At 42.3% G+C, this 26,264-nt stretch overlaps 1 protein-coding gene across 3 annotated transcripts in view; it reads left to right on the plus strand.

Moving 5' to 3' along the window:
* ascc3 (activating signal cointegrator 1 complex subunit 3) overlaps nt 1-26,264 on the plus strand; it is a 556,691-nt gene that overhangs the window by 404,744 nt on the left and 125,683 nt on the right. For all 3 annotated transcript variants that reach the window (XM_060849581.1, XM_060849588.1, XM_060849596.1), the window contains exon 30: nt 8,777-8,919. In XM_060849581.1, coding sequence (XP_060705564.1) covers nt 8,777-8,919 — 143 coding nt within the window. The remainder of the gene's footprint in view (nt 1-8,776; nt 8,920-26,264) is intronic.

Raw genomic sequence — 26,264 nt, forward strand, 5'->3', positions numbered from 1 at the left:
CCTGTATTCCGCATCCTTATTTGTTCTTCCAAAATGGACAACCTCGCACTTGGCAGGGTTGAACTCCATCTGCCACTCCTCAGCCCAGCTCTGTATCATATCTAAGTCCCTTTGCAGCCGACAACAGCCCTCCTCACTGTCCACAACTCCACCAATCTTCGTATCATCTGCAAATTTACTGACCCACCCTTCGACTCCCTCATCCAAGTCATTAATAAAAATTACAAACAGCAGAGGACCCAGAACTGATCCCTGCGGAACTCCACTTGTAACTGGGCTCCAGGCTGAATATTTATCATCTACCACCACTCTCTGACTTCGACCGGTTAGCCAGTTTTCTATCCAATTGGCCAAATTTCCCTCTATCCCATGCCTCCTGACTTTCCGCATAAGCCTACCATGGGGAACCTTATCAAATGCCTTACTAAAATCCATGTACACTACATCCACTGCTCTACCCTCATCCACATGCTTGGTCACCTCCTCAAAGAATTCAATAAGACTTGTAAGGCAAGACCTACCCTTCACAAATCCGTGCTGGCTGTCCCTAATCAAGCAGTGTCTTTCCAGATACTCATAAATCCTATCCCTCAGTACCCTTTCCATTACTTTGCCTACCACAGAAGTAAGACTAACTGGCCTGTAATTCCCGGGGTTATCCCTATTCCCTTTTTTGAACAGGGGCACAACATTCGCTACTCTCCAGTCCCCTGGTACCACCCCCGTTGACAGTGAAGATGAAAAGATCATTGCCAACAGTACTGCAATTTCCTCTCTTGCTTCCCACATAATCCTAGGATATATCCCGTCAGGCCCGGGGGACTTGTCTATCCTCAAGTTGTTCAAAATGTCCAACACATCTTCCTTCCTAACAAGTATCTCTTCTAGCTTACCAGTCCGTTTCACACTCTCCTCTTCAACAATACGGTCCCTCTCGTTCGTAAATACTGAAGAAAAGTACTTGTTCAAGACCTCTCCTATCTCTTCCGACTCAATACACAATCTCCCACTACTGTCCTTGATCAGACCTACCCTCGTTCTTGTCATTCTCATGTTTCTCACATACGCATAAAATGCCTTGGGGTTATCCTTGATCCTATCCGCCAAGGATTTTTCATGCCCTCTCTTAGCTCTCCTAATCCCTTTCTTCAGGTCCCTTCTGGCTATCCTATATCCCTCCACTGCCCTGTCTGAACCCTGTTTCCTCAACCTTATGTAAGCCTCCTTCTTCCTCTTTAGTAGACATTCAACCTCCCTCGTCAACCAAGGCTCCCTCACACGGCCATTTCTTTCCTGCCTGACAGGTACATACATATCAAGGACACGTCGTATCTGTTCCTTGAAAAAGTTCCACATTTCCACCACATCCTTCCCTGACAGCCTATGCTCCCAATTTATGCTCCTCAAATCCTGTCTTACAGCATCGTAATTTCCCTTCCCCCAATTGTAAAATCTACCCTGTTGTGCGCACCTATCTCTCTCCATAACCAAGGTGAAAGTCACAGAATTGTGGTCACCATCACCAAAATGTTCACCCACTAACAAGCCCATCACTTGTCCCGGTTCATTACCGAGTACCAAATCCAATATGGCCTCCCCTCTGGTTGGACAATGTACATACTGAGTTAGAAAAGCTTCCTGGACACACTGCACAAACACCACCCCATCCAATCTACTTGATCTAAAGAGCTTCCAATCAATATTTGGGAAGTTGAAGTCGCCCATGACTACGACCCTGTGGCTTCTGCACCTTTCCAAAATCTGTTTCCCAATCTGTTTCTCCACATCTATGCCGCTATTGGGGGGCCTATAGTAAACACCCAACAAGGTGACTGCACCTTTCCTATTTCTGACTTCAGCCCATACTACCTCCAAAGGCAGATCCCCCTCGAACTCCCTTTCTGCAGCCGTTATACCATTCCTAATTAGCAATGCCACCCCCCTCCTTTTTTACCACCCTCCCTAATCTTACTGAAACATCTGTAACCAGGAACCTCCAACAACCATTCCTGTCCCTCATCTATCCACGTTTCCATGATGGCCACAACATCGTAGTCCCAGGTACCGATCAAAGCCTTAAGTTCACCCACCTTATTTCTGATACTCCTTGCGTTGAAGTATACGCACTTGAGCCCATCTCTGTGTCCGCAAGTATTCCCTGTCAGTGCTACCTTCTCCACAGCCTCCCTACATTCTTGGACATCCTGACAAACAGCTAGCTTACTTGCTGGACTACAAGTCCGGATCCCATCCCCCTGCCAAATTAGTTTAAACCCCCCCGAAGAGTGCTAGCAAACCTACCCCCCAGGATATTGGTGCCCTTCTGGTTCAGGTGCAACCCGTCCTGTTTGTACAGGTCCCACCTTCCCCAGAATGCAGTCCAATTGTCCAAATACCTGAAGCCCTCCCTCCTACACCATCAACTGCACTCTCTCCCTATTCCTTGCCTCACTGTCACGTGGCACCGGCAACAACCCAGAGATGACGACTCTGTCTGTCCTAGCTTTTAGCTTCCAGCCTAACTCCCTGAGCTCTTGAATGACCTCCCCACCCCTCTTCCTACCTATGTCGTTGGTGCCAATGTGTACCACGACTTCTGGCTGCACACCCTCCCCCCTTAAGGATTCTGAAGACACGGACCCGGACCCTGGCACCTGGGAGGCAACAAATCATCCGAGAGTCTCGCCCATGTCCACAGAACCGCCTGTCCGTCCCTCTAACTAGAGAGTCTCCTATAACTAGCGCTCTCCTCCTCTCCCCCTTTCCCTTCTGAGTCTCAGAGCCTGACCTCACGCCACAGACCCCGTCACTGCAGCTTACACCTGCAAGGCTGTCCCCCCCAACAGTTTCCAAAGCTGTATACTTATTGTTTAGGGGAACGACCACAGGGGAACCCTGCACTGCCTGCTTCTTCCCCTTCCCACCTCTAACTGTTACCCAGCTACTTCTGTTCTCTGGCGTAACTATGTCCCTGTAGCTTCTATCAATCATCCTCTCAGCCTCTCGAATAATCCTCAGTTCATCCAACTCCAGTTCCAGTTCCCTAACTCGTTCAGTGAGGAGCAGGATCTGACTGCATTTCCTGCAGACGAAGTCGGCAGGAGTATCGGTGGTCACCCCTACCTCAAACATCCTGCAGGAGGAACATTCCACTGCCTGCGCTGCCATGACTGTACACTTTGTCTCCAAAACAAGAACACTGAGTCAATAACACTGAGTCGCTTACCTGTGGACTTTAAAGTTAGGTTAGAGGAGGAGGATGGGAGGGAGGCCCTACGAGGTAGGGCCTGGGGTCAAGAACACACCCACTCAAATACTAATCACTTACCTTCCCGACCAGCTCTGCACTCCAACCTCACTTCCGCCCAGCTCGCGCCGCTCTCTGCGGTGAAAAGGAGTCATAGAAATGTACAGTACCAAAATAGACCATTCGGTCCAACTCATCCATGCCGACCAGATATCCTAACCTAATCTAGTCCCATTTGGCAGCACTTGGCCTATATCTCTCTAAACCCTCACAATTCATATGCCTATCCAGATGCCTGTTAAATGCTTCAATTGTACCAGCCTCCACCACATCCTCTGGCAGCTCATTCTATACACACACCAACCTCTGTGTGAAAAAATTGCCCCTTAGGTCCCTTTTATATCTTTCCCTTCTCACCCTAAACCTATGCCCTCTGGTTCTGGACTCCATCACTCCAGGAAAAAGACCTTGTCTATTCCATACCCCTCATGATTTTGTAAACCTCTATAAGGTCACCCCTCAGGCTCTGATACTCCAGGGAAAACAGGCCCAGCCTGTTCAGCCTCTCACCATAGCTCAAATCCTCCAACCATGGCAACATCCTTGTAAACCTTTTCTGAACCCGTTCAATTTTCACAGCATCCTTCCGATAGGAAGGAAACCAGAATTACACACAATATTCCAAAAGTGGCCAACCAATGTCCGGTACAACCACAACATGACCTCCCAACTCCTGCTCAATACTCTGACCAATAAAGGAAAGCATACCAAACTCTTTCTTCACTATCCTATCTACCTGCGACTCCACTTTCAAGGAGCTATGAACCTGCACTCCAAGGTCTCTTTGTTCAGCAACACTCCCTAGGACCTTACCATTAAGTGTATAAGTCCTGCTCTGATTTGCTTTTCCAAAATGCAGCACCTCGCATTTATCCAAATTAAACTCCACGTACCACTCCTCAGCCCACTGGCCCATCTGATCAAGATCCCGTTGTACTCTTAGGTAACCTTCTTCGTTGTCCACTACACCTCCACTTTTGTGTCATCTGCAAACTTACTAACTATACCTTCTATGTTCACATCCAAAGCATTTATATAAATGACAAAAAGTAGTGGACCCAGCACTGATCCTTGTGGCACTCCAAAGGCTACAGGCCTCTCATCTGAAAATCAACCCTCCACCACTACCCTCTGTCTTCTATCTTCGAGCCATTTCTATATCAAAATGGCTAGTTCTCCTTGTATTTCATGAGATCTAACCTCGCTATCCAGTCTCCCATGAGGAACCTTGTCAAACACCTTACTGAAGTCCATATAAATCACTTGTCTACTGATCTGGCCTCATCAGTTCTCTTTGTTACTTCTTCACAAAACTCAATCAATTTTGTGAGACGTGATTTCCCTCGCGAGTGTGGTGCTGGAAAAGCACAACAGGTCAGGCAGTATCTGAAGAGCAGGAGAATCGACGTTTCGGGCATAAGCCCTTCATCAGGAATCATTTCCCTCGCACAAAGCCATTCTGACTATCCCGAATCAGTTGTTGACTTTCCAAATACATGTCAATCCTGTCCCTCAGGATCCCCTCCAACAACTCACCGGTCTATGGTGCCCTGTCTTTTCTTACCACTTTTCTTAAATAGTGGCACCGTGTTAGCCAACCTCCAGTCTTCCAACACCTCACCTGTGACTATCAATGATACAAATATCTCAGCAAGGGGCCCAACAATCACTTCCCTAGCTTCCACAGAGTTCTGGGTACACCCAATCAGGTCCTGGGGATTTATCCACTTTAAGCATTTCAAGACATCCAGCACCACCACCTCTGTAGAATGGACATTTTTCAAAATGTCTTCATCTATTTCTCCACATTCTATATCTTCCCAAATGCTTCTCCACAATAAACACTGATGCAAAATGCTTGTTTAATATTTCGCCCATCTCCTGCGGTTCCACACATCGGCTGCCTTGTTGACATTTCAGGGGTCCTATTCTGTCCCTAGTTACCCTTTTGTCCTTAATGTACTCATAAGAACACTTCGAATTCTCCACAACTCTGTTTGCCAAAGTTATCTCATGTCCCCTTTTTGTCCTCCTGGTTTCCCTCCTACTTTCTTTATACTCTTCTAAGGATTCACTCAGTCTCTCCTGTCTATACTTGACATATACTTCCATCTTTTTCTTAACCAACACCTCAATTTCTCTAGTCATCCAGCACTCCCTGCACCTATCAACCTTTCCTTTCACCCTAACAGGAATATATTGTCTATCAATTCTTGGATTCTCATTTTTGAAGGCTTCCCATTTTCCAGCTGTCCCTTTACCTACCAACATCTGCCCCCCATCAGCTTTTGAAAGTTTTTGCCGTCAAAAGTAGTCTTCCTCCAATTTCAAACTTCAGCTTTTAGATCCAGTCTATCCTTTTCTATCACTGTTTTAATACTAATAAAATTATGGTCGCTGGCCCCACTGATACTGAGTCACCTGCCCTGCCTTATTTCCCAAGAGTAGGTCAAGCTTTGCACCTTCTCAAGTAGTTACATCCACATACTAAACCAGAAAATTGTCTTGTAAACACTGAACAAATTCCTCTCCATCTAAACCCTTACCATTATGGCAGTACCAGTCTATGTTTGGAAAGTTAAAATCCCTGACCATAACCACCCTATTATTCTTAGATAATTGAGATGTCCTTATAAATTTGTTTCTCAATTTTTTGCTAACAATTAGAGTCTATAATACAATCCTAATTAGGTGATCATCACTTTCTTATTTCTCAGTTCCACCCAAATAACTTCCCTGGATGTATTTCTGGGAATATCCTCCTTCAATACAGCTGCAATGTTATCCCTTATCAAACATACCACCCCTCTCTTGCCTCCCTTTCTATCCTTCCTGTAGCATTTGTATCCTGGAACATTAAGCTGCCAGTTCTGTCCATCCCTGATCCACGTTTCTGTAATTGCTATAATATCCCAGTCCTATGTTCCTAACCATGCTCACAGTTTATCTGCCTTCCCTGTTAGACCTCTTGTATTGAAGTAAATGCTGCTTAATTTGTCAGTCCTACCTGTTCTCTGCTTAGTTCCTTTCTGCCCTGCACCTTAATAGTTTAACTCCTCCTGAACAGCATTAGCAAATTTCCCTGCCAGTATATTATTCCAATTCAGGTGCAATCCGTCCTTCTTGGGCATGTCACTACTACCCCAGAAGAGATTCCAATGATCCAAAAATGTGAATCCTTTTCCCCTGCAACAGCTCCTCAGCCACACATTCATCTGCTCTATCCTCCTATTCCTACCCTCAGCTCGTAGCATTGGGAGTAATCCAGATATTATTATCCTCAAGGACCTTCTTGTTAAATTCCTGCCTAACTTTTTATATTCTCCCTTCAGAATCTCCTCCTTTTCCCTTCCTATGTTGTTACTTTCAATGTGTACAATGACCTTGTGCTGGTCCCGCTCCCCTTTGTGAATATTCTGCACCCTCTCTGAGATATCCTTGATCCCAGCACCAAGGAGGCAGCGCACCATTCTGATTTTTCTTCTGCAGAAAAGTAGCAGAAACGCCGGTCAGTGCCTCAGACTAGAGAGTCGCCTAACACAAGCGATCGCTTGGAACCCAGCATACCCCTCATTGCATTCAAGCCAGTCTCAATACCACAAACTTTGCTGTTCGTGCTGCATTCCCCTGAGAATCCATCATCCCCTACATTTTTCCAAAACAACATTCTTGTTTGAAATGGGGACAGCCAGGGGAGGCTTCTGCATTGCCTGCCTACCCCTTCTACCTTTCCTGGAGTTAACCCATCTAACTGACTGACTGTATCTGTGGCTTTTCTCCCTTCCTATAACTGCCATCCATTACACCCCCGAGCTCTTGTAAATTCCTCAGTGGCTGAAGGAATTAATGCTGTGGTCGTTTGAGAGAAGAAGGTTGAGAGGCGAATTAATTGAGATAGATAAGATAATCAGAGGGTTAGATAGTTGGGCAGTGAGAGCCTTGTCCCTCGGATAGCGATGGCTAGCCTGAGGGGACATAGCTTTAAATTGAGGGGTGATAGCTATAGGACAGCTGTCAGAGGTAGTTTCTTTACTCAGAGTAGTAGGGCGTGGAATGCACTGCTGTAACAGTAGTAGACTTGCCAATTTTAAGGGCAGTTAAATGGTCTTGGATAGACACATGACGAGAATGGAATAGTGTAAGATAGATAGGCTTCAGATTGGTTCCACAAGTCGGCACAACAATGAGGACTGAAGGGCCTGTACTGTGCTGTAATGTATTATGTTCTGTGGAAATGAGGACATCGCCTCCAACACCTAAAATATCTCAAAAAAGGAGCAGCTCTTACACCCACAATTTTTCCCCTCCTCTATCTTGGATTAGTAAAAAGTGAGGTCTGCAGATGCTGGAGATCAGAGCTGAAAATGTATTGCTGGTTAAAGCGCAGCAGGTCAGGCAGCATTCAAGGAACAGGAAATTTGACGTTTTGGGCACAAGCCCTTCATCAGGAATGTTGATGATGAAGGGCTTGTGCCCAAAACGTCGAATTTCCTGTTCCTTGGATGCTGCCTGACCTGCTGCGCTTTAACCAGCAACACATTTTCAGCTCAATCTTGGATTACCCAGAATTACTTCCTCAAAAATCTCAATCAAGTTGTGAGACACAATTTCCTTTGCACAAAACCATGCAGATTATCCCTAATCATTCCTTACCCCTCCAAATGCATGTAAATCCTATTTTCCAGAATTATCTCCAACAACTTACCCACCACCGATGTCAGACTCACAGGTCTATAGTTCTATCGGCAGTGAGAATTATCCCATACCTAATGTTGAATCAAATGAGTAGTCCAAATTCAACTTTAAGATCAACATATAACACTTGCCATATGTCTAATTTAAGCAACATTTTCTGATGGAAAACAGCAATTTTACTAATAGTGCTTGTTCCCAACTCTCACCTCTAGATGTCACCAGTAACATCACCAAAAGCTAACAGCAATAATTGTAAATAAAGCGTACCATTTTCAAAATCTATTGCTTTATGGAAAAAAAGTGTCCAGGTAGAATGCATTTGGTTTAATAAAGAAGCGCAACATTAGACTGAAAAGAATAGACACTTTACTACAGAAGTGTGAAAATATACCCATCTTATTTTGCTAACTAGTGCTCACTGATTCTGTTGAGAATACATTTTGTATTGATTAGGTAATAGCTGAAAAAATAAATTCTCAAATGTAACTACTGTGTTATCAGGTTGACAGTTGCAGATCATCTTGGGTCAAGCTAATTACAGCTGTATGGCTGAGCTAATTAGCTGTATGACATAAATGTGTGTATTGATTGTAAAGAGGAGGCCAGGCATGTCAGCTCAGATTAATTACAACCTGACTGTCACAAAGTACTAAACATTAAGGAACAATAAATCTGTCCCAGCCTATTCAACCACACCTGTTCCTAAATCAGCAACAAGCCATTAGATGTCAAGTATTTACAAATTGTTAAGATAGTTTATTTTTTTTTAAACAGCTATTCGAAGCCATTCCCCATCTAAGCCTGTGCTGATCTTTGTGTCGTCCAGACGTCAGACTCGCCTCACAGCTTTGGATTTGATAGCTTTTCTGGCAGCAGAAGATGACCCTAAACAGTGGCTACACATGGATGAGCGAGAGGTATAGTGCTCAATCTGAAACGTGTACTATTTTATGTATTTTTGGTTTTTTCAAAAAATCAAATCATTAATATCATGTTTTCAGGCAAGTAGAGTGGATACATTATTTTCTCTTCAATCTTACCTCTGTCATATCCTCACTCGATGTGCTGTATTGAAGCAGACTTTTTATTAATTCATGGCATATGCACTTCACTTTCTTTCTCATTCTTCACTGGCTTCAAAAGGTGGTGCTGAGTTGCCTTCTTGAACTGCCACATTCCAGTTAGCATCGGTATACCACAATGCTGTTAGGGAAAGACTTCCAGGATTTTAACCCAACAACAATGAAACCACAGTAATGTCGTTCCAAATTCGGATGATGTGTGGTTTGGAAATGGTGAATTGTTGAGTACATTATCTTGGTGCATGATGTACTGTGGCATACAGACGGTACACTATCCATTGATGGAGTGAATGCTGAAAGTGTTGATAGAGTGCCAATCAGGTGAGCACCCTGGATGGTGTTGAGCTTCATGAATGTTCTCGGAGCCGCTGTCATCATGGTAAATGTAGTGTATTCCATCACATTCTTTCCTTGTTCTTTGTAGGTGTTAAACAAGCTTTGAGGAGTGAGAACTTACTCACCAATGAATTGCCAACTCTGGACCCCTTGTACAAACATATTTATCTGGCTCATCCAGTTCAGTTTCTGGACAATTGTAATGCTGTCCCCAGAATGTCAATGGTGTGGGATTCAGTAATGGTATTGTCATTGAATATTGAGGAACAATGATTTCATTCTCTCTTGTTGGAGATGGCCATTGCCTAGAACATATGTGCCATGAATGTTACTTGCAGCTTATCAACTCAAGCCTGAATATTACATAGGTTTTGCTGCATACATGGACCGCCTCAATAACTAAGGTCATTGATGAAGGCAAGTGGCCTTAGGAAAGAGGAAAGCATTGATGAAGATGGCTGCACTAAAGAAACTCAGCAGCAATGTGCTGTGGCTGAAATAAATAACCTTCAACAACTACAACCATCTTTTGTTGTTCTCGGTATGACTAACCAGTACTAAGTTTCTTTTTGATTCTCATTGACTCCAGTTTCACACATGCTCCTTGATCCTGCATTCTATCAAATGTTGTGTGACGATGATGTTTCTTTATCCTGGTTTTTTGGGGTTTTTTTTAAAGTTGGGACAACAGTGGCAGCCTGTATGGATTTGGTTGAGCTCCCACAGAACCAGGGATTTTATGTTTAGTTTTTAGGAGTTGTTGCTGAGGTCTTAGCAGGGTTGGAAAGCAATGAATCTCTCCTGGCTGCTACACTGTGTCTCTGAGCTATTCCTTCTGAGCTGCTAGAGTCGCATGTGAGATAATCTATTTTCTAAATTTGCCTTTTGCCAAGGTGTGTTTGTGGGCTGTTATTACATTGAAACAGTTACTGTTTAGGTGTAAAGTAATCTGTTATTTGGATAAATTTTCCAGTAAAGTTGTTATTCCAAGTTCCTCTTTCTTTTGTTGTGTTTTAACTATCGTGTTTGAATAAATTGTGTTTTGTTTAACATCGAGTAGTTTAACCAATTGACTTGCATCTGGAACACAGCAACTCACATTTAATTTTAAAATAAGAAAAAGTTAGGATTGAGGCGACCTTCTTAATATATTGCGAGGGGGCCTGGTCTGGTCTGGTCCATAACAGCTACTTGATGCCAAGTTCGATTGCTGTCACTTCCCCTTATAAGTTCAACTCTTGGCCATTTTGGGTTTGATGGAACTGAAAATGAGCAATAGTAAACCGATTATTGCTGAGCAAGTGCTACTTGTCCGCAATGTTGACCACACCTTTCGTCACTTTGCTGATAATCAAGAGCAGATTGATGGAGCGATAATTGACCAGTTTGGAACAGTCCTGCTTTTTGTCAACAGGAGATACCTAGGTAACTTTCCGCATTGCTGGTATATACCAGTCTTGTAACTGTACTGGAACAGTTTGGTCAGGAATTTAGCTAGTTCTTGGATATAGGTCTACAGTTGTATTGCCATAATGTTGTCAAGGCCCACAGCCTTTGTAGTATCAAGTGCCTTCAGCAATTTCTTGATCTCCCATAGTGAATTAACTTGGCTGAGGGCTAGTATCTGTGACTTTGCAGACCTCAGGAGAGGGAAAGATGAATCATCACTTGGCATTTCTGGTTGAAGAAGGCAAATGTTTAAGACTTTTTTTTCACGCAAATATACTTCACTCCTCCATCATTGAGAATGGAGATATTTGTGGAGTCTCTTTCTCGAGTGAGTTGTTTACTTGTCCACCATTGGTTAGAGGAAACCTTTAACTCAGTTGGCTGGGTGGCTACTTTGCAATACAGTGTGACGCCAATAGCATGAATTCAATTTCCTGACCAGCTGAGGTTACCATGCAGGACTCTCCTTTTCCACCTCTCCCCTTGCCTGAGCCATGGTAACTCTCAAGTTAAACCGCCACCAGTCATCTCTCTTTCTGAGGGGATTCTGGATTAGTGGTGCTGGAAGAGCATAGCAGTTCAGGCAGCATCCGAGGAACAGTAAAATCGACGTTTCGGGCAAAAGCCCTTCATCAGGATTACAGGCAGAGAACCTGAAGGGTGCAGAGATAAGTGAGAGGAGAGTGGGGGTGGGGAGAAAATAGCATAGTGTACAATAGATGAGTGGGGGAGGGGATGAAGATGATAGGTCAGGGGAAAGGGTGGAGTGGATAGGTGGAAAAGAAGATAGGCAGATAGGACAAGTCATGGGGACAGTGCTGAGCTGGAAGTTTGGAACTCGGGTGAGGTGGAGAAAGGGGAAATGAGGAAACTGTTGAAGTCCACATTGACGCCCTGAAGTTGAAGTGTTACGAGGCGGAAGATGAGGCGTTCTTCCTCCAGGCGTCTGGTAGTGAGGGAGCAATGGTGAAGGAGTCCCAGGACCTCCATGTCCTCGGCAGAGTGGGAGGGAAAGTTGAAATGTTGGGCCACGGGGCGGTGTGGGTGATTGGTGCGGGTGTCCCGGAGATGTTCCCTAAAGTGCTCTGCTAGGAGGCATCCAGTCTCCCCAATGTAGAGGAGACTGCATCGGGAGCAACAGATACAATAAATGATATTGAACGATGTGCAGGTAAAACTTTGATGGATGTCGAAGGCTCCTTTGGGACCTTGGATGGAGGTGAGGGAGGAGGTGTGGGCGCAGGTTTTGCAATTCCTGACTTACAGTTTTTGATGTTTGAGATGGAGTTGAAATACTGTTTGTTGAGAGTATGAATCTCCTGAGGATATAGTAAAGGAGGGGTCCTTACAATTCTGAGAGAGTGTGGCCCTCAGTCAGCCCTGCCTCAGCTGTAGAGAGGTTAGGTGCCGGCGCATTGCTGCGAGCGTGGAGCGAAGGATCTTGAAGGAGAACCATTGCTGGTGTTTTTGAATCTATAGTCTGTACTGTTTGTCATGTTCGGGTCCGAACTCTGCTGGTTTAAAGGTAGTCCGGAGTCCGTGTGGGATGAGTTGGTTACGGAGGCAGGCACTGAGAAAGCAAATGTGGCTGTAGTAGCGAGTTTATTTCAGGATGTGGTTGAAGAGGTTCAGGGCAGAGGAAATGACCTGGGAGTTGCAGTGGGAGAGGGACTCCCTGAGATTCTTGTAGAGAGACGAGGAAAACTTCTTCAAGGCAGGCATCCTTGCAAGAGGATTCGTAGTAGGGTTAAAATCAACTAGGTAAAAACAATGACTGCAGACGCTGGAAACCAGATTCTGGATTGGTGGTGCTGGAAGAGCACAGCAGTTCAGGCAGCATCCGAGGAGCAGTAAAATTGACGTTTCGAGCAAAAGCCCTTCATCAGGAATCCAGGCAGAGAGTCTGAAGGGTGGAGAGATAAGCTAGAGGAGGGTGGGGGTGGGGAGAAAGTAGCATAGAGTACAATATCTTTCTGAGGTAGCAGCCCTCTGGTCTGGCAGGAGTATGGCAACTTTAGCTTTTTCATCAACATCATTCATGAACAGGTAGGCAAGACTGCAAGGCTTGGATCTGATTCCTAGTTGTGTGATTGTTGTGGATATTGAGTGCTACAGTTCCTGGCATGTTCCACTGTACCATTCATTGGACCAGGTTTGATCTGCTGATTTGATGATGATGCTAAGAGTTGAAGATGGTCCTGGCTATAAATTTACAAATTGTGGTTGAATAAAGTTTTGGTTCTCTGCCCACAGCACATTGTAGATCCCCAATTTTGATTACTTTGTATATTGCACAACCACTTAAACAAAATGCTATTTTACTTCTGTCGTTTTGTGAATGGACAGAAGCATGCTTCAAATAAGATTGATGCAGGCAGTTGATCAGAATTTAGCCCTGGATCAAGCAAATTTCCTGTTTACATCATTAAGGAAAGAAAGGTCTGGTGACCTACTTTGCCAGTACTGCATCCTTTTTACAGTACCCACAGTTTCCATGGCTTCACCAGGATATAACGTTCAACCTAGATTCAGGTGCCTGTCAAACAAGCCAGTGTAGTTTCATGAGGAAGGGGCACTCTTTTTCATTTGACTGACCCACCAGTCTGTGGATTGAATTCCAGTTGTCACTTGTCACTTACCTTCCAACTTAATCCAGCCATTGATGATTTCCTTCAATCTCTGGCATTCTTCCTCACTTTCAACTATCTGGTCAAATTCCATCTCATCAAACCCCTATATTTAAATGTAAGTCATCGACGTATATACACTCATTGTTCATTATACATGGATTGGTTATCTGTGAAGGACACCAGTATTGATCCTTGAAATATCTTTTAGCCATAACCCTTCATGTATTTGTCAGCTGAAAATTAGCTGAGACCCACTTGTTTTAAATCATTGGATCAGGAATAGACCATTCAGTCCATCGAGTCTGCCCCACCATTCAATACAATCATGACTGCTTTGAACACTTTAATGCCTTTTACCCATCCCATCCCCATAACCCTGTATTCCATTGATAATCACAAATCTATCAATCTCTACCTTAAATCTCCTCAAAGAGTGGGCTTTCACAATTCCCTGTGATAGAGAATTCCTAAGGTTCACAGCCCTCAGAAAAATAAATTCTCCTTGTCTGAAACCTAAGTGGTATCCCTCTTATTTTTAAATTGTGTCCCCTTGTTCTTCCCTCCCCAGCGAGCAGAAATATCTTGCCTGCATCTAAAATTCAAGTATTTTGTAAGTTTCAATGCAATTACTCCTCATTCTTTGAAACGCTAAAGAATACAGACCCAGTTTGCCCAATCTCTGTCTATAAGGGTAGTCCCACTATCCCAAGAACAAGTCTGGTGAACCTTTGTTGCACTGCCTCCAAGGAGGTAATATCCTCCTTAATGCTGCACTGCACATATTATTTCAGGTGGTCTTACCAGGTTCCTGTACATCTTCACTACTTCTGTACTCATATCCTCAGGTTAGACCCATTGTAGGGGTTGAGCACAAAATTCAAGATTGACATGCCAGTACAGTGCTGAGCGAGTGCTATACTTTTGCAGCTGCCAACTTTCAGAGGATACATTAAACCAAGACTTTATCTCTGTGTTCAAATTGATGTAAAAGGTTCCATGGGACAATTTTGGAGAAGTGCAGGGCAGTTACCTCAGTGTCGTGACCATTATTTATCATAGAATGGTTTTAGCACAGAAGGCTGTTCTGCCTATCATTTACAGTTACACTCCTCTATCATTTCCTTTAGTTCTGCACATCTGTCCTTTTCATATAATGCTCAAATTTCCTCTTGATGCCTACATTAAGCCTGTCTCCATTACACTTAGGCATCCCAGATCTTTACCGGACACTGGATGAAATGCTTTTCCTCGTGTTATCATTACTTCTTAGTCTGTTCCCTCTTGTTCTTGATCCTTGCACAAAAGGAATGTTTCTTCTCTACAATTGTCCAGACTCCTCTATACTTTAAATGGCTATAGCAAATCTCCTCTTAACATTATTTTCAGCAAGGAAAACAATTCCAACTTATCCATTTATGTAACTGAATCCAGGGAAGAGGCACTTCAATATCAAATCTTGTTTGCACCCCCTATAACACCTTTGCATCCTTCCTAAGGTGTAGTGCTCAGAACTGGATGAAATACCCTAGTTGATGCCAAACTCCACTGGGATCCCTTGTTATCCCTAATTGGGTGGGCACTTCAGAGGGAGTAGCATCAGGACTCAGACATAACCAACGTCCCTTCCTGAATATCTCCAAAGTTGGGAGAATTCCACCCAAAATCCTGGAAACATAAATAAATGGTTAGATATGATGACAGTTGGGCAAATAGGTCAACTAACCTTCTCTATCTGGTGAATGAACTGACAATGAATAGTAGTATTAATATTACCTAACGTAAAACGTTTTGGTCATTTTATAACAACAGAAGTCATTCTTCCCAGTTATAATGTATGATTAGAATACAACAGAAATTTCCCAAACACACATCTGCAACTCAGAAGAGGCTTGCAAAACATGCACTAATATATGGCTTTAATGCAAAGCACATTAGGTTCCATTTGGATATTGATTTAATTAATTAAATAAACTGTTTTAACATACAGTTATCTTTAGTATTTTCACTTTGTACAATTAAATGAATACATTCCTACTATTTAATCCTGGAATATGATCTCCATTGGCAGGCATGATGTGACGGTGCTGGTGTTGTGCTGGAGTGGACAAAGTCTTCGAGGAGAAAGTGAGGTCTGCAGATGCTGGAGATCAGAGCTGAAAATGTGTTGCTGGAAAAGCGCAGCAGGTCAGGCAGCATCCAAGGAACAGGAGATTCTAAGTTTCGGGCATAAGCCCTTCTTCAGGAATCCTTCTTCAGGAATTCTTCAGGTTCTTGAAGAAGGGCTTATGCCCGAAACGTCGAATCTCCTGTTCCTTGGATGCTGCCTGACCTGCTGCGCTTTTCCAGCAACACATTTTCAGCTGGAGTGGACAAAGTCAGACGTCACACGATACAAGGTTATAGACCAACAGGTCTGTTTGAAATCACAAGCTTTCAGGGCACTGCTCCTTTGCCAGGTGAAGCTTGCAATTTCAGATAAACCTGTGGGACTATAACCTCGTGTCATGTGACTTCTGACTTCATTGACAGGGACAATATTTGTTGCCTCTCCCAAGTTGCTGTTGGAAATGTGGTGATAAGCTGACTTTTTGAATCACTGCAGGTGTATGTACTGCCACTGTGCCATTTGTGAGTGAGTTCCCAAGAATTTGACCCAGCAACACTGCAGGGGATTAGTTACAGATTACCAGCCTAAAAATGCCGTCCTTATCCCTGCTCTACCTTTTATTATTTAGCCAATTTTCTATCCATGCTAACTTACCACCTTCATCACCATTGGCTCTTATTTTATTAAGCAACCTAACATTAACCTTATCAAATGCCTTTTGGAAATCAAATATATTACATCCATTGCTTCCTTTTATCTATCCTCATGGCACTTCCTCAAATATTTATAGTTTCCTGTTCAAGAAACCATGCTGACTTTATTTGATTATATTATGTTTCTAATGCTCTCCTATTACAGAGGAACCTTGATTATCCGAAGGACACGGGCAGAGAGTATTTCATTCTGTTCATCGAATTTTGGATAATTGAATGCCAGATAATGTAGTTTGGCCTAGCATCAGAACATTGCAATCTTGCTGGATAATCCAATATTTGGATAATCGAATAACAGATAATCAAGGTTCCTCTGTACATCCTTTATAAAAAGCTGTAACATTTTCCCAATTACTAACATGTAGTTAAGTGGCACAGTTACCTGTTTTTTGTTTCCTCAACTCACGTCACCAGTACAGCTCTTTTATCGATGTTTGAACCAAAACTGTAATAAGGTCAGGAGCTGAATAGCCCTGGCAAAACATAACTCAGCATCAGTGAGCAGGTTATTGTTAAGCACATGCTGCTTGATAGTACTGTTGATGACTCTTTCTATCATTTACTGATGACTGAGAGTAGACTGATAGGACATTATTTGGCTGATTTGGGTTTGTTCTTATTTTCCCATACAGGACATACCTGAGCAATTTTCTATATTGTCAGATAGATGCCAGTATTTGTTTTCTGTGTATGTGCATTCATAATTCTGTTAGGTTTTGCCACAGCAACAGTGAAGGTCAGAACATGTGTGACTTGGAGGGGAACATGGAGTTGCTGGTGTTCTCAAGTGTCCAATGACTTTCAGCTACCATTGAAAGACACTTCACAGTTACTGTTGTGCCTTTTGGAGAATGTACGCAGTGCTGCCAATGTGTGCAAGTGCTGGATGACATCAAGCCTCTTGAGTTTTGTTGGAACTGCACTCATAGTATTCCATTACATTCCTGACTTGCATCATTTACATGATGTATAGGTATACATGTACATGTACAAGTCAGGGAGTGAGTTATTCAACACAAAACTCTCACTCTCAAACCTGCTGTTCAAGCCACATTATGTATAAGCTTGTCCAGTTAAGTTTCTGATTAATAGTAACACCCAGAATGTTGATGGTGAGAGAGACAGTCAATTTAATGCATTGAATATCAGGGAAGATGTTTGAATTTTCTTTTACAGCAGATGATCTCTTCCTAATGTTTGTGGCAAATAGCATTCACATAATTATCAGTCAAAAACTGAAAGTTGCACAGGTCTAGTTACATGTGGTATGAACCTTTTCAGTATCTGAGGAGTTTTAAAAGGATAGAGAGGGAGGGGCGAGAGTCAGATAAGGAAGGAGAGAGAGGCAAGTAATGAGACATGGAAGGAGGGAGGAGACAGACATGGAAAGAGGGAGGAGAAACACAGAAGAGATGGGAGACTATGACGGGATAGAGGGAGATAATGATGATGAGTAGGGGAGGAGGACGGGGAAGATATGAAAGGAAGAGGAGATGGACAAGAGGGAGACAAATAGGGTAGGAGGAAGAAGAGAGCCAGGGAAGAAAGGCAGAAAGACGTGTGTATGGGAGAAAAAAGGAAAGGGGGGAGGGGTAAAAGGAAAGGAAGGGATGGCAGGGACGGAGGGAGGAGACAAAGATTGAAGAAAGAGTGATGGAGAGAAAAAGATGGAGGTTTAAGGGATCTCAAAGACTCCAAATTTTAGAATTAATTGAGAATATTTTGAATAATTTTCGACGTCTGAATCCTAACCATCTAAGTTCATGCTGTTTTCATTCACAGGCCTACACATTTATTGGTGCAATTATAAATTCCCCTTCAAATGTTTGGTGATATCTCCTGTATAAAATGCAGATCACCAAAGTAATTGCATTGATCTTGCAGTCTGTAGCACTGACATCAGGACTATAGTAAAAGACCTTTATAACAATGGGATATAGCAACAGGCCTATTAGATATCAAATTTGGACCCACTGAATTCATGCAGCAGTCCCTCAGGACTTGTTCGAAAATCAAATCAAAAAGGAACACTGAAGCGGGTAACAATGAGTAGTGTTCAAGGCTGTTCTGGTTGTGATCAATCGAGAAACCCTGTAGCATACACCAGATGGCTGTTTATTCCATGAAAACAATAAGGAAATAAGTTCACAGATGCTCTAATAGTTGAGCTTTCACACTTTCTAAATGTTTGGTTTAATGTTTGACATATAACGTTTGTTAGTAAGAGGTAATGGCTTTAAAGTATTTATAAATGCTTTACATGTGTTGCAGTAATCTATTACTGAATATTAATTTTGTATTTTATCATGATGTGACACATTGGCACAATGGATTTATTCAGATACTTTTGAAAGATATTACTGCTATAATTACACTATATAAACTGGATTCAAACCTGTATCTATACTTAATAAAACATTGCATCTTTTTTTAGAAAGTATTTACATTATCGGCAGCATTGTTGGCCTAGTTAATTTTTGCACAACTAACTTGGTCAGAAATAGATTCACAAATTCTAGTTTTCACCTTGAGTTTAAAACTTAACCCAATCTTCAGGATTGCTGCAAATTTTCTTTGAGGCCTTAGGAAACCTAACAAGCAATTTTTGGCTTAAATTCATGAACTCATTTTACAAAATATAGTGGTAAAAAGCAAAGAATAATCTACTGCTGCTTTTCCCACTCTTTTCTCTGTTGGTTACTCATATTTGCTTTTCTGGTAAGCCTAAATTGGCCCATGGGTTATCCTCTCAGTCACGTTACCATATGTTCAGACAAAATAGCAGTGGAGGTCAACCATTCAGCCCCACGAGTCTGTTCTACCTTTTGGAAAGATCCAGTCCTGAAGAAGGTTTACACCCAAAACGCTGACTTCTCCACCTCCTGATGCTGCCTGGCTGGCTGTGTTCTTCCAGCCTCCTGCTTGTCTACTTTTGAAAAGACCATGGCTGAACTGTTTGTGTTTTAAATTCCACATTCCCATCAAATCTATCGACCTCTGTTTTATTTTAAATATTCAATGGCCTCACCTCCCTCACTTACTTGCTGTAGCGTGTTCCAAAATCTCTCAGTGCTCTGAGAGAAAAAATTCTCCTCACCTTGGTCTTGAAAAAGGTAACCACTAATTTTAAAACAGTGTGCCCTCATTCTGGACTGCTCAAGAGGAAATATCATTTGTGTATCTACCTTGTCCAGAGAATTCAGGATCTTCTATGTTTATTCATCTTGTTAATTTAAAAAATTGGGGGGGGTGGTGAGAAAAATGTTGGTCTGTGGCTTCCGCTATTGTTCGCCATGCTGTATACTTCCGTCTGAAGCTTTTTTCTGAAAAGCTGCACAAAGCCAGTGTCTTTTCTTTCAGGTCCTGCTACAGGCTGTTGCAGCAACTGATGTAATGCTGTGTAAACAGCTATGTGGCAAAAGATTCCTTTCTGAAGCAGAGGAGCGAAGATAATTAGATTTCTTGTGTTTATTATTCAAAGATATGCACACATTTACTGTGGATGATTTACTTTAGGACAACCTTGAAATATTGTATTTCAGTGGTTGTTGTGTTATCATATCCTGCTACTTTAGCTGCATTGAGCTAAAGGTTTCTTGTTTTCAAGTACAGGTCTTGATCATTAAGAAGCTGTACTGGAATTCTGTGGTTCGCAACTATAATGCTAGGGAGAAAGCACAGATGCCAATCTTAATGAAACACATGGATGTTTGTTTACATGCATTTAATTACTATCACCTACATACTGGTAGATTAACTGGTGCCAATTCTAACATAATCATTTTCCTATATAAATATGTACAGATGAAAATCGTTATAGAAATTCTTGTTCTGTAGTTTATATTGAAGTTTTGAGGATTTGCCATTCATCAACCCTTGTAACTAGATAAAATATTGAAAATCTGTTGTGAGATAAGACATTGCAGCAAAATTACTTGTTGTGTTGCCATAGTCTTACCAGACCATAGGGGTTGTTCTCTTACTAGAGAGAAGCAACTATGGTGATTTAACCTGAGGGCCACCAGACCTCAGGCAAGGGAAGATGTTGAGAAGGAGAGTCCTTCATGGTAACCTCAAACCGGTGATGGGAATTGAACCCACGCTGTTGGCATCACACTGCTCTGTAAACCAAAAATCCAGCCAACTGAGCTAAACCAATTCAAAATTACTTAAAATCTAACTGGCAGCGTAAGGCACTACTTAGACCTTAGCTGAAGTACTGTGTAAAGTTTTAGGCACCACATTATAGGAATTTGAAAGAATGCAGAAGCAATTTAAAAGAATGGTTTCAGTAATGAGAAGCTTCACTTATGAGTATAGATTGAAGAAGTTGGGACTGTTCTCCTTGGAGGGCAGGAGACTAAGAGGAGATCTGATTGAACTTTTCAAAATCATGAGCAGGCTAAATTGAGTAGAGAAGGAGAAGCTGTTCCCACATACAAGAGGAAGAACAACAAGTGGGCATAGATTCATAGTGATTTGCAAGAGAGGACTTTTTCAGTCAGCAAATAGTTAGAGTATGGAATGCACTGCCTGGAAATGTGGTGGGGGGGCAGTTCAGTTAAGGTATTCAAGAGGGCAATAAATGATTACTTGCATGAACATGATGTGCAAGGATACAGGGGGGAAAGCAGGAGATTGGCAGTGGGCAGTGCTCATTTGAAGAGCTGGTGCAGGCACAGTGGGCCAACTGGCCTCCTTCTCTACAATATAATCTGTAATTATATGATTCAGTTCAAGCTGACATGTACAGTTATGAAAAAATTATAAATGTTTCCTGGAGACCAATTGGTAGAGTATAATTAAAATGTTTGTTCACCCCACCTATATTGACAAGTTGCATTTCTCAAACACTTGGAGGATTCCAAGGTTAACTTGCCTCATTTGACAGCATTCTCACCTGAGACATAGAACATAGAAAAGTACAGCACAGAGCAGGCCCTGAGGCCCACGATGTTGTGCTGAGACTTAATCATAATGTAAAATAGAGTAACTTAACCTACGCACCTCTCAACTCACTGCTATCCATGTGCATGTCCAGCAGTCGCTTAAATGTCCCCAATGACTTTGTTTCCACCACCACAGCTGGCATTCCATGCATTCACAACTCTCTGCATAAAGAACCTACCTCTGATGTCTCCTTTATACCTTCCTCCTAATATCTTCAAACTATGACTTCTCGTACCAGTCAATCCTGCCCTGGGGAATAGTTGCTGGCTATTGACTCTAAATATTCCTCTCATTATTTTGTACACCTCGATGAGGTCTCCTCTCTTCCTCCTTCTCTCCAGAGAGAAAGGTCTGAACTTATTCAACTTTTCTTCATAAGGCAAGCCCTCCAGTCCAGGCAGCATCCTGGTAAACCTTCTTTGCACCCTCTCCAAAGCCTCTGTATCTTTCCTATAGTAGGACAACCAGAACTAGACACAATATTCCAAGTAACATTCAAGAGACATTCAAGCCCACTCCAAGACATCAGCATAAAATCTAGTCTTGACAGTTCAATGTGATATTCAGTGCACCAGTGGTGAGCAGATATAGATTTGGCATTTTTTGGTCACATTGACAACTTGGCAGATGCAATTTAGTGCAGAGACATATCAGACAATGCTTTAAAGCATAGAAATATAAACTCAACTTTTGAAACAAAGCTATGAAAATAAAACAGTGAAGTAGGTTTAGTTTTTGCTTATTTCAGCAAAAACCCTTTGCAAAACCGAAGGGTCAAATGTCTTTTGTGCTGTTAAATTGTAAAGTTCTATTACAGGTGTAGAAATGTACGGCAAGGCATATGGAGAAGCAGCTGTCTAACTGCATACTAGCCAAAATTCCTTACTAAATAGCAGACCAAAGAATATAAGGTTTATGATTAAGAAAGGTGGCAGACTGAGGCAAATAAAAGTCTCTATAACAAGTAATAATAAGTAGACAAATGAGTTGGCAGACCAGGTGAACATAATGCTGATAAAGTTGTTTAGAAGTGCAATTAAATAGCATTAAAAATGTATAGGAAATATATAGCCAAATATTCAATCCAGCATAATTGTTGTGTGTGTCTGGAATCATAAGGTTAACATCCTGTGAACAAATCAATGTTAGCCAACTTGGAGCAATGTTCTGGATTGATGTGTTGACCCTTGAGAATGAAACCTTTTCCTCATTTTGAAACTCTACATTTAGCTTCCATGAGAGAGTCAGTTGAGTAGATACTACAATGGTGAAAATGTGTTGCTGGAAAAGCGCAGCTTGTCAGGCAGCATCCAAAGAGGAGAATCGACGTTTCGGGCACGAGCCCTGCTTCAGGAATGAGGAAAGTGTGTCCAGCAGGCTAAGATAAAAGGTAGGGAAGAGGCACTTGGGAGAGGGGCGTTGGAAGTGCGATAGGTGGAAGGAGGTCAAGGTGAGGGTGATAGGCCGGAGTTGGGGTGGGGGCGGAGAGGTCAGGAAGAAGATTGCAGGTTAGGAAGGCACTGCTGAGTTCGAGAGATTTGACTGAGACAAGGTGGGGGGAAGGGAAATGAGGAAACTGGAGAAATCTGAATTCATCCCTTGTGGTTGAAGGGTTCCTAAGCGGAAGATGAGGCGCTCTTCCTCCAGCCGTCGTGTTGCTATGTTCTGGCGATGGAGGAGTCCAAGGACCTGCATGTCCATGGTGGAGTGGGAGGGGGAGTTGAAGTGTTGAGCCACGGGGTTGATGGGTTGGTTGGTCCAGGTGTCCTCCTTCCACCTATCACATTTCCAACGCCCCTCCCCCAAGTCCCTCCTCCCTACCTTTTATCTTAGCCTGCTGGATACACTTTCCTCATTCCTGAAGAAGGGCTCATGCCCGAAACGTTGATTCTCCTGCTCTTTGGATACTGCCTGACCGTCTGCGCTTTTCCAGCAAACACATTTTCAGCTCTGATCTCCAGTATCTGCAGTCCTCACTTTCTCCTCGTACATACTACGATGGGACATGATCCTGACAAATAAGTAAATGCTCATTTCAAGTTGTTCTAAGGACATTAAAAGTTTACCATAAAGTGTGGAACTGACTTGAAATGTCGGCCAGACCAGGTGAGAACGTTAGTTTCTTTTTTCCTGAAGGTCCTTGGGTTTTAGAGAAATCCAGCAGCATTTGTAATTATTTTTCTATTGTTATCCCCAAATTGATTTATTGTCCTCAATTTTACAATTTTCTGTTCTTGGGATTTTGAACTTAACACTGACTTGCTCATCCTGTACCATAATCAGCAGTCCACTGGACCATGGGGCTAATGTGCATTTTCCTGCAGAAAATGGGCTTATCGTTTTTTACTCGTGGTGTTTTCTTTTGCTTGACAGGGGTCTGAAAAGCAATTACTTAAGGAGCTTTTCTCAATGATTTAATTACCTCTTTAAGTCTCATTAAATGGAAATAGTTGTTAGCTTGAAGTTTATGTTAGAAAATGAAATGCAGAAGTTGAATTTGTGGTCAGTTAGTTGATGAAATATTCTTAAAACCACTCAGCAGATGTAATTATGTGTGACCTGGTGACTCATGCACTACTAACTTATATAACATAACTTAGACACACCACTAACTTATATAACATAACCCAAAACCGATACCTTAATTTTTGCAATAAAGAAAACATGAAACTTGAAATGTAAAAAATTGCTGTGCTGTAATACAGATATGCAAATAACTTAGACTTTTATAGTATAACATATTTGTTTTGTTGTCAGTGTTATAATTCTAGAAATCCTACATGTAAATTAGGAGTGCCATAGGTTATTTGATGCTCAAAGGTATCAGTCTTTTTTTTAACAACCTGAACAGATAATGTTCTGTTGTGTGAACTGTCATATTTTGAATATAGACAACTTTTAATTTTCTGTAAAACCAAACCATTTTCATTACCCGTTTGACATCTTGTTGGTAAGAAGCCAAATTAGCATTATTTCCAGACATCTGCTTCCTCATCTCAAATGCTTTGAAATCAGAATCCAATTAATTAATGTGATGTAAGCGTCAGCACACCAAGCATACACTGGGCAGTTAAATATGGAGGGAATAAAACATTAGGCATCAGCTTCTAAAAATAAATGATTGTGGACAAAAGAACTGAGTGAAGCTAGGGATTTTTGATGAAGTCAGATCATTAGAAGTCCCCCCCACTTCTCTTCTCCCCCCCTCCCCCCCCCCACCAAGTCTTGCTCCTCGACACCCACCCCACACAACCTCCTACCCACCTCACGACACCCCCCCGCCACCCCAACACAAATCCATCCCCTTTCACCACGTGCACTCATGCCTCCCCCAGTGCAGGCAGCCTTCTCCTTGGGACTTGAATTTTACATGAAAGCTGGAATGCTGTCAAGTCCTCAACAGGATGCATCCATATGTTACAGCACAGCAGCCACATATCTGATTTGCTAAGTGTATCCTTGAAAAATAATGGAGTAACCATGTGTCAACTATAATAACTGACTATAATAACGATAATGGTCCAACAAGTCTCAATTAATTTCATACAGAAATTGATAATAAATAGTGTCTGTTAGGCAAAATAATTCATTCACTTTGGAAAGTTGCCAAAGTATGCTGCTTCAGTACCTCTAATGCTTGTGTTTAAACTATCACAAATAAAAGATAAATTATGCAATGTCGAATAGCTGGATTTTAATTTGGATATAACATGGTCTCCAAAGCTAATGACACACTGGAAATGTGCATTTTTATTCATTTCTGAATGTGGCCATCACTGCAGACTTTCAATGGTTGATTCTTTACATTAGGGGTAGATTCTTTACACAGCGGGTTGTGAGTTCATGGAATGCCCTGCCAGTAGCAGTGGTGAACTCTCCTTCTTTATGGTCATTTAAGCGGGCATTGGATAGGCATTTGGAAGTTATTGGGCTAGTGTAGGTTAGGTAGGATTCGGTCGGCGCAACATCGAGGGCCGAAGGGCCTGTACTGCGCTGTATCTTTCTATGTTCTATGTTCTATGAATTGGTTTTCTTCAATTCATGTAGTGAAGGTCACACAAAATACATTGAAGTGGGGAGATCTGGGGTTTAGACCTAAAAGTGTCTAATGCCGTGTGGCTTGAATGGAGCCAGGAATTGATGATCTTCCCATCCACTTAACCCATTTGATTTTCTACCTAGTAGACATCAGAGCTTTGGAAGGTGAAGAGAAGGTGATGCTGTGGTTGTATTATCTCAGGACTGCTTAATCCAGAGACACTGATAATACTGTGAGGATTTGTGTTTGAATCCCATAGCAGATGGGAAAGTTAGAATTTTTTTAAAAATATGAAATTAAAAGTTTGCTGATGATTATGAAATTATTTTTGAATGTTGTAAAAACGAACTGTACCATTTTCTGTGCCTTTCATACCCTTCAGAGGAGGAAATTTGCCATCGTTACCTGATCACCAGCACTCCCCAGCAACTTCCAAACCTTCGATTACTGCCATTTAGATGGACAAGGGCAGCAGGTAGTTGGGAACGTCACAACCCTCAAGTTCCCCTCCATGCCACTCACCATCCTGATTTGAAAATATATAGCTGTCCTTCACTGTTGCTGGGTCAGAATGCTGGAACTCCCTCCCTCATGTCATTGTGGGTCTATCTATACTAAATGAACTTCAGCAGTTTAAGGAGGCAGTTCAGCACCACTTTGACAAGGGCAATTAGGAATGGGCCATAAATGCCAGCCCAACCAGTGATTGCAGCGTCCCACGAATGAATTAAAAATCAAACCTGGCCAATCTATGACTGCAGACCCACAGCATTGTGGTTGGCTCTAAACTAACCTCTGAAATGGCCTAACGAACCACTCAGCTCTGGAATGATCTGGATGATCCACCTGGAAGTTAGCAAATGTACTCAAGAAAAGAGGACCGTAAACTATAGACGAGTTAGCTTGATATCTGTCACTGGGAGGTACTGGAATATCTTATTAAGGAAATCTTATAA

Source organism: Hemiscyllium ocellatum, chromosome 3 (genome assembly GCF_020745735.1).
Source record: "Hemiscyllium ocellatum isolate sHemOce1 chromosome 3, sHemOce1.pat.X.cur, whole genome shotgun sequence".
Classification (NCBI taxonomy): domain Eukaryota; kingdom Metazoa; phylum Chordata; class Chondrichthyes; order Orectolobiformes; family Hemiscylliidae; genus Hemiscyllium; species Hemiscyllium ocellatum.